Source organism: Fulmarus glacialis, unplaced genomic scaffold (genome assembly GCF_000690835.1).
Source record: "Fulmarus glacialis isolate BGI_N327 unplaced genomic scaffold, ASM69083v1 scaffold42025, whole genome shotgun sequence".
NCBI classification, from domain to species: Eukaryota; Metazoa; Chordata; class Aves; order Procellariiformes; family Procellariidae; genus Fulmarus; species Fulmarus glacialis.
Window position 1 is genome coordinate 2,873 of NW_009214410.1, and position 15,035 is coordinate 17,907.

Below are 15,035 nucleotides of genomic sequence, written 5' to 3' on the forward strand. Positions count from 1 at the left end.
AAAGATTCTTCACGCAGCTGTTGTTGGCTTCAACAATCACCTGTTTGAAAATGCTGGAGTCTGAGACTGCTTCCATATCATCAGGCTTAAGAGTCATTCAGGGATCCAGGCTCCGTCCATTTCTGCACCCATTTATGCTTTTGGCCTCCACAGCAATAAGTATCAGAATCTAATAATACGCTGCGTGAAAAGCTTTCAACTCAGCCTCCATATCCACATGCAAAACCAAGCCTAGCTACTGACATTCCTATTGGTTTTTTTGCTCAGAAAAGGCTAAACGCCCAGAAAACACCTTCCCCCAACAAACATCTGACCTTTCTGTAGGTTTGCCCTCATTATATCATTTAGAAAGTACTTGTGACCAACTGTTACTAACCTTACCTAAAACTCTGAATTTATTTATCACCTGCTCTCCCTATTGTTACTTATTCAGGTAAAGGGGGCCAACAGGCTTCTGCAAAACTTACTGTAAATGTATATAGGATTTCTTGCTACAGAGCAGCAATCTTGGATTTAATTTCTCTACGAGGCAGCCAGGTATAGAGACGGACAGTCCATTGATGGGAATATCCTTAGTATATAACTGCCTTCCTTTTAAGTCCATCCATCCATCCCTCCCCTTAATCCACAAATCTCATATTTCTATTGCAGAACAAAAGATGCTTCAGGAACCACAAGCATACATGTACTCTAACAATACTCACCAAGCACCGCACACACCAGTGGGCGACATGGCAGATTCTTGTCTGCTGCTTTCTTCCTATGTCTCATTGGCTTCAAACACACAAAGATGAAATGAAGTCAGTAGAAGCCTGAAGTGACATTCTGTGTATTACTGAGTTTTTCATGCAAATAGTACGATCAGCACAGGCTTCCCTTTCTCTTTTTCTCCAGCTGGTATCTCACCTATATTAATCCTAAAGGCCATGGCTGGAGCAAAATTGTGCCCGCTTTTTAGCATTCTGACCACTTGGTTTTTGTTTCTCTAGCTGTGTAACTGGAGGGCATTGTTGTATCACGGGGGAGTGGGGGAAGAGAAAAAAAAGAAGGGGAAAAAAAACCCCACAACCAACAAAAACCACACACAGCAATTCCTTCCCCTTGGTTAACATACTGATTTGCTCCTGACCCAGAGGTCTGATCTGCATTCATAATAGCATGTGAAGTGTTAAATGGCTTTGGTCTTTATTGTAACAGACCAGAATAGCTAATTGAATGGCAAGTTTGTTTTTAAGTGGGAATGACTAGCATCCTGCAGTATGCTCACTATAAAATAAGATGTTTGTTTCTGTCCTGGACTAGTGACACTTTCAAGTGCTGCTTCACTGTCAGATGAGGTGGAACTTGCCAGTACCACAAAGACAGAATACATCAAGTTAGGATAACCATTCAAGTTACTTATAACTACAAAGCTTCATGAGCCAGGTAAGGACGCTTCCTCCACAAATAGGTATAGAAAAGGAACTCTGGAAAAAATACTTTCCTCCTTGAAAATGAGTCACCCCACCCAGGATAGAATCATAAGCCAAATTAGAGCACTCAGTGGAACTCCAGGTGGCTATTAATATATCACATAAGGGCTAACGCTTGCTGAAGATTAAGGCAGAACATTCTCTCTGCCACTGGTTTCCTCAGAGACCTCATAATACACAGCTCCTCCTCAACTACACAGGCCTCTGAATTCACCGACAGGGCAACCAGCTCTTTGTTCTTTGAAAGAGTGAGACAGTCTGAGAGCGATTTCAAAATCATTCCACAACTACTGCATTTCTCACAGTATTTCCACATGCCTTAGCAATCTAGGTTAGATGTCTGTGACACAGTTTTCAACATACAGGGACTCAAATCCTCTGTGTTCTCATCCCAAAGAGAAAACAGACCATCTGGAGGAAAAGACTCACCATCCTGTGTAGGTTTACTCGAAAATTCATGTTGTCATCATGGAGAAAAGCGTTAGCATACTGATCCTATTGAAAAGAGCAAGAAAAGGGAGAAAATATGAATAGTCAACCAAGTGCCCAACACCTTCCACTTGCCTCTCAAATCACATGCGTTTCAGTGTAAAACTCCCAACATACAGCTATAAGGTTAGAAAGCCACCTGTCACCTCCTCTTGTCCCCACCCACGTCTCCAGTCACACAAAAGTAAACCCCTCCTGATCCCAATTCCACTTCAGTTAAGTCTGCACTACTGCTTGTTTTATTAGCAATTTATTTTCCATTCTCCTCCTTTGCCCATTCAAACTCTGGACTGCACATACCACAGTGTCAAAATTTTAACAAGTGCTGTATAATGCGTGAGGTGGTTCTCCAGCACACAAGTCCCTGTGACTGTGCGGACAAAGGTTTATATTGGCGTTTTGATGGACCCATCACGCCAGAAATTACTGCAGTACTAGCAGGTAGGTTTATCAGCTGTTCCACCCCCCAGGGAAAGCTCATTCCAAGACCAGCTCTAAATCAAAGTGATTCCTCCAGATAATGCACAGCCAGGTTGGGTAATAAATATACCCTCCCTTTAATACCAGAACTAAAACATGCCCTTGCTATATAGAAAAAGAATTTCTTATCTTGTATTACATATGCATCCACCTGAAGAACTCAAGTGCCAAAAACATTTAATTATAAATATGCAGATGATTAGCTTTCAGACTGCACCCTGAAGAAACATTACATCAGAATCCTTACACTGGCTATCAACACCGCTGTTTTTTACTCTTTGTTAAGAATAAAGGCGCTTTACTTGCAAGTAAGCAAAATGCAAATGCCATGCAAACTCAATCACCATTCAGGACATCAGTCAAGCCATCGGTAATACTTCCGATGAGACAGGACCACATTCAGCCAGGACTGCTGACATAGCTCTGTGATACTGCTTTCTCACCCTACTACCAGATTTGCTACTTGTCTTGTTTGTAGGGACCTACAACCATGCAGCTTTCTTTCAGACTTGTATCCTTCTTAGGCAGAAGGGATACAGCATTGCCCATGTTTTACCATGAACAGCATGGAATTGAAAACCATTAGCACATTACTCATCTAAAAGCCACACCACAAGGTTACTCAACAGCTAAGAGAGAAAAGGCTTAGGTTCACTCCTTTCTCTCTTCATCCTTGGGAGTTGGCTAACCCAAATAAGATGATCCAGTTTTCAAGTTTCAAGTCAATTTTAACAGTACTGCATCAGGTTTATTAGCAAAACGTTAAGTGCCTGAGGTCCTCGCTACTCAGTACCACTGTGGATTTTCACTCCTGGTCAAAAGGAAGCAAGGGATGTTCATGCAGATAAAGCCCTGTAACACACCATCTATTGAACACTGTCACACAAGAAACCTACCTCTGCTATGCATGTCAGGATTATGAGACACAGCTTGCCACTGTGTAGCCGGTGCTCATCTGCAAAGAAGAAAAAACAAGTCCTGCATGAGCCACACAAGCCTACCAATGCTGAAGAGTGAGATAGCTGTTGCAGCAAGAGAAAAGCCCAGCCTTGGAGATTCTTCATAATCCATCATAGCTAATAGTCTAACTACTCTCATTAAGCACTCACCCTCCAGCCTGACCGCTAAATCCCACCAATTTTTCACCAGTCTACACCAACAGCAAAGTTTCTGATTTGAACCTCCAGCAGCACTGTAACTATCAGTAGGGCTTCTGTCTCATCCAGTTTTACTTCCACAGATATTCTAAATACTGGGGTTAATCCCTGTCTTTCTGTCACACACACATAAACAAGATGGAAAGAAAAAGATCACCTTTGCTGTAGGTTATGAAACAAGCAGCAAAGCTTTGGTAGAGGCACAGCACAGTGTAGCAGAATGACTCCCGACATGCTCCAAGTCCTGAGTTTTAGCCCCAATACTGAGAGACATGACCTAATTTGCTCTGTGCAAAATCATGAAAGAAGGAAGTCTGCAAAGACTTAGCATTTTAAGCCAAAGGAGTTCTACCCTGATCATGTTCCACAACTTGTTGTTTATCTTACAACTTCAAGCAGCTTTTGCCCTGAATGACAATTGGAGGGCTGAAAGACTCACAAATAGAGAGGAACTAAGGCAGAAAAATGCAATTTTTATTTGGATTATTTAAAACTCTTCTCTCTCAATTTTAACCTTGAAATACCAAAAAACCAAGATACATACAGTCATAAAGTAACTTAGGATGGAAGAAACATCTGGTCCAATCCTTGCTCAAAGCAGGGCCAGCTAAGATCAGGTTGTTCAAGGCATTGGCCAATCAAGCTCATTGAAAAATCTCCATTCTAAAAAACAAACCACTCACACCACACACCCCCAAAACCACAAAACCAACCAAACAAAAAAGAAGCACAAAACATACCTATAACTAAATTCTGAGGAAGCTTAAAACTGCACGTTCCTGAGACCTCCAACAGCTTCTTTAAAGCGTAAGACTACTAAACATGCCATCCCAGACATCTGCCTTAGAGTCAAACTTGGAGGAGAGGGAAATCAGAAACAGTCAGATCACTTTCATATAAATCAGAAGACAGCATCAGCCAAACTGCTTGCATCTTTGCAGATCGCTTTTACAAACACTTTGCTAGTTAGCGTGTATATGATAATCTATAAACATAGATAGAGTGGGCTTAGATAGCTGTTCTGTCTAGTTTGATGCCTCTTTTGTTTTCTTTTCTATGCTGCTGAGGGACAGATATTTACTAACAAGATGTGCCCTGAAGTGTGCTGATTTCATCTTGCTGCACTAAGTAAGATGAAGAGGAATTTTGGAATGGGAGAGTTAAAAGTCTCTCTTATGTTTCCTTACCTCAGCTAAAATGTTTAAGTGAAAAGTTTTCTACCCCAACAAGGTAGGAGAAATGGCTCCAAAGAATTCTGATACAGTGGAGCCTTGTTCATTTCCTATTGTAAGGCCTCCCTGTATATTTTTGTAAGTGCTGCTACCACTTCTCTCTCTGGGGATCATGCTGTAAAGGCTCCTGTTTCACACCAAGTACTCTGCCTTCAGCCAATGTGTTGTGAACATCATGCCATTTTCAGCAGTTACGGGGCAGCTATGCAGGCAGTTACTTGCACAGACACTTCATACTTTCACAGCATCCTTCATTAAAGGAACAAAGCAGACCACTTCCTACGGGGAGGTATAGCGGTATGAACCCTATTTTACAGATGGGAAAGAATGATGCAAAGTTTTTACCTCTCCCAAGGCAGCTGCCTCTGACTGACACAAGAGAGAAAACAAGAGGAGTATCTAGCGAATGCAATCTGTTAAATTATGCTCTCTGGGACAGGACCAAAACAACTGTCTAGTCCTGGATGTGGAACAAACCAGTCTCCCCTCTAAGTGTTCCCACCTGTCTCAAGACACATGGAGTAAATTAGAGTTATTCATTCTTCTTTTCTTGTTGCTATATTGGTGTCACATGCTTGGTCTTACATAAGAAGAAAAAGAGTTAGGCAGGGCCCCATCTATCATCAAAATGTAAGGACAGGAATCTACCCACTAGAATTAATAAGCACTGGTTTGGAAAGCACGCCTTTTTTAAACGATCAGTCAGTGGAGCTCATTGCCACATATTACCATGGCGTCAAGGAGATTAAGTCTATAAGCCACACAAATTTCAAATGTTATACAAGCTAGAACCAAAGTAAAGGAAGAAACATCAACTCCTGTCTCATACCAGAATAAATTCATCTTTCACTGACTTGTTTAGCAAGGAATCCCCTCTATCAGATTTCACTCCATCTGAAACTAATCCAGTTGGGCAGGTCCTGAGGCCCTATGCAGACTTTCCATATTACAGTGACTAATAAGTGCAGAAGTTAAATTGAAAAACATAAAATTGTTCCATCAGAGACTTGGATCAGCAAGAGAGACCCGAGAAAAGCAAATTAGAATGATGAGAGAGCTGGTAAGCCCTCCTCCTGTGTACAATCTATAAGAAATGACTGAGCAAAGATTGAGGTGGTTTAGCTTGAAGACAAAAGCAAGAGGAAACATGAAAGCAGACTTCAAATACATAAGGGCTGTCACAAAGAAGAAAGAAATAATCCGTTCTCAGTATCTATCTTGGAGAAGATAACTAGTAATTAATTTAAACCACAGCAAAGAATTTAGGATGCACAGGAAGCTTTGTCACAATAAGGGTAGTTAAACATTGGAATGGATAGTCTAAAAATGATGCTCCACTATCGGAGTGTCTTCATCCAACCTGTTAGCAACATCTCTGAGAAAAGATCAGGTAAACCTGATTCTGCCTTAGTTTTGAGGGGTGTGCTAGATAGTTTCATGAAGTCCCTTTTGGTCCTAATTTCAATTATTCACTTTTTCCTCAACTAGCTTGCATACTGAACAAGAACAAGACAGTCAGGTACAATTTCACTGCAAGCTAGTAGGTACAAGGAAACTCTCCTGCCTGCTCTCTTATTCAGTGCCAAGTATTCATGAAGTTCAATGATCGGATGTATCATAGCTCTGCAGCTATCCTCCCATTTTTGTTCAGTTGTTACATCTAACTTAACAGGAAAAGTCAGTAATAGGCTGAAATACGGTACAAAGATCACTTGTTATGTTCAGACTATAGTCCTGCCCATACAACCACTGGGCAAAACAGCACCCTTGGGTACTTTGAGCGGGAGATGAAGCAATACTTCAACTCCAGCAAGCTGAAATTAACCCCCACAAAACTATCAGGAAAAACAAAAAGCACAATATGGAAATATATCTTCTCAAGCAAATTACTGCCAGAACAGTGTAAGTTACTGCTGTCCTCTTTATAATTAGAGCTGCCTGTTTAACCACCAAGTACCAAAGGACAAAGGAAATATTTCTTCCTAATGCTAAGTTTTGCCTCCTGTGTCAGCTTCTAAATGTTCTTAAAAATACAGTTCTCCGGTTCGTGACTTCCCCTCTCTCACAGACAGTTGGGAATCAGATATGCTCACACCTCCTGCATAGGGACAGGCTTGGTTATTAGGTACTATTATTATTATTACATTCTTTCCATATTTGGCTTCTCTCCTGCCAACATAAGGTCTCTCCTAGTCTCATAACTCTTACCTTGCAATAAGAAATCATTTCATTTTCTCAAAAGGTGGAATCTTCAGTCCTCTAAAGGGACTCCAGTTAACTTCTATTTCTGGAGTCAATGGACATGTTCTTATGCCCTCCTGACTTCAAGAAGCACTGCTTGCTGCATCCACAGATGCATCAACAGAATTTATTTACCTTTTGTGTCCTGCATCACAATCGAGCTGTACTTCAAGAAGGTTATCAGCAGGTTGCTAGTTTGCACATCAGCATCCAAAGGCAGCTCTGCAGAGCTTATAACTGAAACAAAGCAGATAAGACACGTTTACTCTCCACAAATACAAGAGACAACTATACAGAGAACCAAGTGACAGACTCACAGATCTGGGATAGGATCAGCTTATTTGCAGGGTCACTTGACCTCCTCTTCCTTCATGACCCCCCAGCAAAGATTATTGTTTTAAAGACTGGTACCGCTCCCCCAGAGACCATTTCTCCTCCTCTAAGTATAGGTTGTGGTACAGGCAAAATGATACCCTTTCTCCGTTCTGCCCCCCTCCTTCAACCCCAAGGGAGACCAGCCTGCTGTTTTAGCACTCATCAACATTCCCAACCCAGGGAGCTTAAGATATTCTCACCAATATCCAATCAATTCTTACAACCAACACAGCTAACATTCACACCATTCTCAGTTTGGAAAGAAACATGCCCAGCAAAGACCCTTCTCAGTTTCAGCAATTTTGGAATTTCAGTTCCAAAAGGTCCACATGAATTCCATTCTTCCCTCCCAACAACAGTCTCTGTTGCAGAAGCAACACACAAGACAGTAATGTAACAATTATTGCATGACCAAATAGTAGAAAAGAGAGGTAGAAAGAGCAGCTTTATAAAAATCAAGAAGCAGAAGCAATCATAGCTTGTGCTAGAGAAATTACAACACAGCAGGGAGCAGAAATGTACTTTCCATACCTGCAGCAGAACAGCAGTTCATTGGCATTTCGCTAGGATACACTCCTTGTTACCACCAGCTGTACTTTTGACACCTTAACACTGGACGTCATCTGCCTTAGTCTCTATAAGAAGCTATCTCAATTACTGAGCTAATTGCACAATGTGCCTCCTGCTCACTCCCCATGTACCATCTGAAGCACTGAGTTTATAAGCTGTCAAACCTCTATCATGTGACTGAGCCACATTTTTACTGATGACTGAGCCTGAGCTGTCTGCAAAGGCCATTCTCAGCCTCCTCATTCAGAAACGCTTTATGAGGAATATTGAAGCGGGGGGGGGCGGGGGGAAGATAAGTGGGAAAAATGCAGCATGCATTTACCTGCAGATCCTGCCAGACAAGTCTGATATCGTTTAAGATAAATTAGCTCAGACAAAAAAAAAAAACAAAACAAAACTGATGGAGCTAGTCTAGGAAGACTTCAGTAAAGAATTTAATATAGTTCTGTATGAAAAATTAAGAGTGAAGCAGATAGGTGGGAACCAATACAGAAATTTAAAGTATATTGAAGATCTGGCAAAAGAGAAACAATTGGAGAAATTATTAGTCTGAGAAGAAGTTACTACTTGAATTCCTTAGGTGTCAGTTTAGGGAATAGTTTTCTTTTTTGTGAGTGACCTGGGCACAAGAAACAGTTGTTTGCTAATGAATCTGCTAATGGCAGAGAGTCGGGATATGTAAACAGAGAGGAATATCAGACTGCACGCAAAGAATGGGATAAAAACAAGGACTAGGTAATAAATACAGGATGATACTCAACAATACAAGCCATAAGGTCAAGAATTCAGGGATTTATTTCCATGGCAAGCTCAGAGGTCATCAGCTGCAAACGAAACACTGTGATACCATGGTACACTATCAGATCACGAGATGACGAGCTACCAGCACAAAGCACTGAAGAGTAAACGTGGTACTAAAACATATCCAGAAATGCACTTCCAGCAGAGATAGGAACACATTAATGCCCTGCACAAGATGCTGGCGAGACCTTGTCTCGAATACTGTGCATAATTATGCTGATCCCATGTTAAAAGGGGATGAACTCATACTTGAACAAGTTTAGAGAAAGGCTAGTAGAGTGCCCTTCTCATGAAGCAGCAAAATACACAGGCTAGTAACCCAATGTATGAAAAAGAGCTATCTGTGTTCCAAAGTAAGATTAACATCATGATAAATGGGTATAAACTGACAAGAAATGAAGGTTGGAAAGTTAAAGATTTCTAACCAAGGAACAAGATGCTGAAACTGCCTCCCAACAGGAATTATTGGGAAACAAATCTAACAAACTAAGACAGAGCTTGATAAATTTAGGGGCTTCTATGGTGATGTGCCTGCAAGCATGAGGCACTAGATTCAAGGAGTCAAGGGGAACTTTCCAGGTCTACGTGCCTGTCCTGACATGACTGTTAATACTACTGTTCTGGCTGACTAGGAGCTCAAACTCACAGGTTTTCACATGCAGGAGGTCATAGGTGGCTTGAATTACGATTGCCAGAAGGCCCTCTCTCTTCTCAAGCTATAAAGATAGCCTAAGATAGGGCTCCCTTTGCACTGCAAACAGATCTGCAGACCACTAAGACACACATCTTAAGAACTATATTATCCCTTTTCCATCTATCCTCAGGAATGTTCAAGGCTTTTCTCACTTCTGAGAAGTATTTTGGTTCAGAGAAAAGTCTGCTTTAACAAACCATGCCTTTCATAATTTAAGCCTTATATCTCATAACCCTGTAAAGAGGCAAGTAAGGTTTATTTATGCCTGGAACTGGGGCAAGCACAGGCACAGAAGGATGAAGGAGACGAACCAACAGTAAAATGCAGAATTCCTTAAACTGAGCACTGAGAGGCCCAGACCACAGCAGAGGTTCTCATGGAGCTCAGGATTATACAATCACGTTGAATACAAAGTTGTAGCCCTTGGAAACAACAGGCCAAATAGATCAATGTAACCTCAGTGTTCGAATCACATCAAAGAAATTATAATGGGGCTTTTAGCTTCTAAAGGCTGCACATCCCCAAGCGTGAGCTGTTTCAGTCGATTCGATCTTGAAGCTCTGGGGCTCCTGACACGTTGCTAACATGCCCAGTGTGTTGGCAAAGTCTATGCAATGAGACTGGAAGCTTTTTCACCCCCAATATTATGAATAGCTCAAAGATTTAGCTAAAAGTCTGAAAAATGTATTTATATCCCCAGCGGGTCCTTCTGGAGCTGTTACAATGAATGCAGTGAATGAATATTTAACAACAGTAAGCAAACTGACGTTTAGATAACTATGGTGACAGGCACACTTGATTTACCTATTACAGATCAACAGTTTCTAGCAAAAGTCTCATTTTCAAAAAAAAGAAGAAATCACTCTGAAGAACACATCACTGCTTATCCTGGTTCATGCTACAGACCTTGATTTTTTTAACAGACATTTTTAAACTTTAAAAGGCCTTAATTCACATTATAGGTTAACAGCCAGAGAAATTTCAAACCAGAATTTGAACCCACTTTTAATCCCAGTCAACATAAAAAGTGCCTGAAACCCATAGATGGATTTCTACATGTTGCTGTAACTTGAAAATAGCTCAACTACACTTTTATTTTAAATGCAGGAAAAAGAAGAAAGCAATCTTTTCATTCCAAAGCCAAAAAGCCTCTTGCTAACTCTCAGCCATAGGCAAATTTTACAGCTGAGTTGCAAGACCTTAGAAAATGAGGAAAATTCTGCCATACCTTTAAAATAACAGCAATACTAAAGCACCACAACTCAAACTAAACCAAGACGAGGGCCTCAAAAAAAAAAAAAAGTCACTGAGAGTAGGGATCAGCAAGGTGACAGCAAATAGAAATAAAGAATGCTTCCTGACGTAGTTGCTGCACATTAAGATCAGTTCCTTTCCTTAAACGTAGTAACTGTACCAGCAGCAAGAAGTCTCAAGCTTCACAAGATCACTGCCTCTGCTGAAAGCAGCAGGATAGAGTTTTTGTTTTGCTTTTGTTTTTTGGTAAATTAAAAAAAGAAAGTGCAAGCAAGCTGTAGATGTAGGTAAGCATAAATTCTGTCAGTTGTATAATATGGTGTGTGGGCGGATACATTTGCAACGAACACGTTGAACAGAAGCCCACAAAATGCCCATCGCTCTACATTTTATGTTATATGCACAGGGAGACTTGAGACACAGGGACTTTTTCACTGAAGCTTTTGATATCCATGGTAACCAGATAGAATTCATCCACAGGGAGGATCATCCTTAACCAGGATATCAAATGACCTGAATAGCTGATATAACTGAGTAACCCAGGATGCTTTTCCCAAGAAATATTTCCAAACTGTGCTCTATTCAAACTGACTCTGTTCCTTCATTAAACACTTTCTTCAGATCTAGAGGATGCCATTAAAGTATGTGACAACAGCCATTTGATTTCTTCTCTTAAACTAGGCTGTATCTATCCATACCTTAAACAAAAAGGTTTAATCATCTTGAAATCATCTAATTATTTTAGACGATTTCAAATCATATTTATGTGGACACGTAACATCTTATTTAGAAGAAAGATCTCGGGGCAAGCAGTCATTTACAAAGCGTATCAGAGAAAAGGCAACGAGAGGGAGGAATACTCCACATCCAGGTTGGATTCAAATCCCAATTAATTCAAAGCTGGGGACAAGCGCATTAATGACAACCAGGAATCCACTGCGATTCTCTGTAAATCTGTTCCAATGACAAATAATCCCAGGCAAAGAACCTGACACTAGAACTATTCATAAGTAAAAGCCTACATAGAATAACTAATGGGCTGGGTGTATCTTCATGCAGATACTGGGACAGTACTGTTTTCAGAAGGAATATCAGCATAATTTCACTGAGCAATATACAAGGCAAAACAGAAATAAATTCAAGTCAAAGAATCTTGCTCATGTTTAGTAAGGCAAGTTGCTCCAGGAAGAGACAATCAGGTTACATCTGCTCCAGAGAGACCTCATTAGTTGCCATCTTGAGAAAATGCTTTACTAGTTATTCTACAGTTTTTAATTGTTTTTCCCCAGGTGATCATTACATTTCTTACCATCTGAAGAAGGCGGGGTGGTTCCAAGTGGAGTGACAGGTGTCGCTGGAATTGGGCTTGTTGGTGTTGTCATCAGCCCCATTTCAGGATGGCTCTAACAGAAAACACAAATGCCCAGACATACACAGGTCAATAGCTTCCCCAGGCACTAGTCATACAGATCGCTACTTGTACTGTTCCATGCTTTCACACAATAGACATGACTAATGAAGTCTCAGGAAACTTCAATCTCTCCTCCAGAAAGCAAAGCTATGCTTCCTGACCTTGGACATCTACAATTAAACTGCACATCAATTTCCTTACTCCACAAAACATACAAATACATCAGAAGTGGGGGCTGTTCCCAGCAGACAGATAACATGCCTTTCCCCAGTGTAGAATGGGAAAAGGTACGCAGAAGCCTACACTGTTTATAGCTTCCGATTCCCCCCAAAACAACCCAAAGGGTGTACATTTGAAGTCTTCCTCCAAGATCCTTTTATTTCTCTTTCTAAAAGCAACAACTTCTCGCTCCTGCCCTCCACCTGTTCATATTCAAAGACGATGGCAATTTATTACTTCCTTGTCTCACTATAAAGCCCAGGCACTGTAGGAAAAGAGTGCATAACATAAATAACACTACCATTATCGATCCTCTCAGCTTCCATCAGTCGGTTACTCTCCCCATTTCATCTTTGCTAATAGTTGTCTGCCTAATTACTGCTTTGACTTTACTCTTTGTAAGCTTCCGGATCTATCCACACTGGTGAGACCGCAGGCAATCTGCCATGCTATTTTAAGTCTGGCTGCCAAGCAAAGTGTCCATTTCATAGGGCAAGTTTTACATAAATGTATCATTCGCCTTAATATATCATCACAATTTCAAAATAAAAAAAAAAGGGATACAGAACTGCTGATTTGACGTTAGTTCCGCAGGATTTTTCACAAGTGGATATTCTTCACGTTGTCTTTGAATATCTCATTTTACGAGCAACTATAAATGCATGTATTTTATGGGAAGCACAGACACACATACCACAACTCAAAGACAATATTAAATCATTACAGGCACTGATTTAAACTTTAAAATACAATTTTCCATTGAAAATCTTATATAAAACAGGTTTGCTTCCATAGATTTTGCTGTGGTGTTTACCTTTCTTTTCCCCAAACACTAACCGTCAGTTGAGAGATCACAGTGCCACCTAGCAGCAAAAACTGAGGACCAACAAGCCGGTGAGTATACAAAAACCTACACACTTCAGGCATCAACACAACTGTATCCCTGCTCCTCCTATGTGCCCACACAGCAGCAGGTAGTCATTCATGCAGTCCCTAGCAATGGACATCAACTTAGACAACAGCATTCATCAGCTTTTATGAGGTTTTTTTCAAAGGATAGCATGACCTACCTTGCCCTCTCTTAAATTAAGGATTACAGACAACCCACCCAAGAACATCAGGCCTCCACTTCAATTAAACCCACTGATCAGTGGCTGCTTCAGCTATCACTTTCACAAATAACTAGTTCATCCTTTTATTTTTAATTTAAGAGCTTTTACTCTAGCTGCTCTTTTCCTGCCCTGCTCTTTTCCCCGCCAAAGGCCTCTCTTGCCTCAGGGATATCTTGACCACAGAAAGGCCTGAGTTGGTATTACACAGAACTGAAAGAGCAGAAATCTCTCACAAGTGGTAGGAATGAATAACTTGGGAAAAGAGAGGCAGGGAACCTCAGCGAATTAACCACCCATGGAACAGCAGCTTTCTTCAGAGGCAGTAGATCTGCCTATCAGACCTCTTCCATCACCACTACTGTCCAAAGGTCTCCTCCATCAATGCAAGTGTCTAGCCTTGTGATGTATGGCTGCACTCTGAGGACCTGAAATAACTGGGGAAAGGTGTTAACTCTTGTTGATGTCATTTTTCTCACAGATTACCAGTAATACCTACAAGCCAAAATTAAAAGCTTAAACCTGAAGGTTTTCCTAAACCCATCATGCTATCCTTCCAGCCAGCCACAGCACGATCACCGAATCAGACAGACCCATTATCTGTCTCCCAGCAATGACTGCCTTTCCAAACTCACACTGTGTTTAGAAAAGCATCCAGATTTGTGGTCAGAGGTATGGAGCAGCCCACTGCTTCTCAGAAGGCTGCCATAGCTCTATTTCTTCACCATAAACAGCATAAGGAGGAGTGCTATGTTCTGGTGACAGTCTCCCAAGCAAAAGGGGTTGAGCTCTCCAAGGAAGTTTGGACACAAAACAGTATTTGAAACAACAGACCTCACATGCCTATTAGTCCCCACGCGAAGGATACTTAAACAAACAACAACATGCAGTCTGTGCACACCCAGACAAGGACAATTCATCCAGCTTTGGAGCCAGATCATACTCTTTCGCTCAACCCTAACTCATCAAGGGCACGAATTGCTCTGATAGTTGCAGCAACATTACCCCCACCAGTCCACCCACTCCATCTTCCTAAAGGCAGTACCAACAGGGCACAGAAGGCATTCCACACAGCCCTTCCCATTCAGTGGGAAAAATGGCTCATTGTAACATGAGCTGTGCCCTCAAAACTTTACTCATCTTCTGGCAAGGCAGGAAGCATTTCCTAAAAGGGTAATAAACGCAGGCCCTGGCCTGCTTCTGATCTTTCATGCCCATCTACCTATGACAAGTAGAAAAAAAGAAAACTTATCTTTTCACTGGTTCCATTTTTGACTTTCTAATTTCAAAGACATCCACTACAAAGAAATGGGCAAACACTGCACTGAAACTCACTTGTGCCAGAACAGTGATAAAATTCCGGTTTAAGTGAACAGCTTCATAGAGGGCCAGAAGGATTGCTTCATTTGTTCTGTAGAAGGGATACAGACAAAAGCACAGTTAGTTAAGGGCTAACACCAGATGAGAATCCCAAGAGCAAAGTTCTTCAGAAGCGTGGCCTATCTGAAAGAATAAATATTTTTTTCAACTC

General features: G+C 41.1%; 1 protein-coding gene across 1 annotated transcript in view; it reads right to left on the reverse strand.

Moving 5' to 3' along the window:
• The window catches only part of LOC104077350 (chromosome unknown open reading frame, human C10orf76), a 31,883-nt gene that overhangs the window by 904 nt on the left and 15,944 nt on the right, over positions 1 to 15,035 (reverse strand). Inside the window, exons 12-17 of the mRNA XM_009578547.1 lie at positions 14,840 to 14,915; positions 12,075 to 12,168; positions 7,207 to 7,308; positions 3,338 to 3,396; positions 1,902 to 1,967; positions 705 to 774 (exon numbers count right to left, since the gene is read on the reverse strand). Coding sequence (XP_009576842.1) covers positions 705 to 774; positions 1,902 to 1,967; positions 3,338 to 3,396; positions 7,207 to 7,308; positions 12,075 to 12,168; positions 14,840 to 14,915 — 467 coding nt within the window. The remainder of the gene's footprint in view (positions 1 to 704; positions 775 to 1,901; positions 1,968 to 3,337; positions 3,397 to 7,206; positions 7,309 to 12,074; positions 12,169 to 14,839; positions 14,916 to 15,035) is intronic.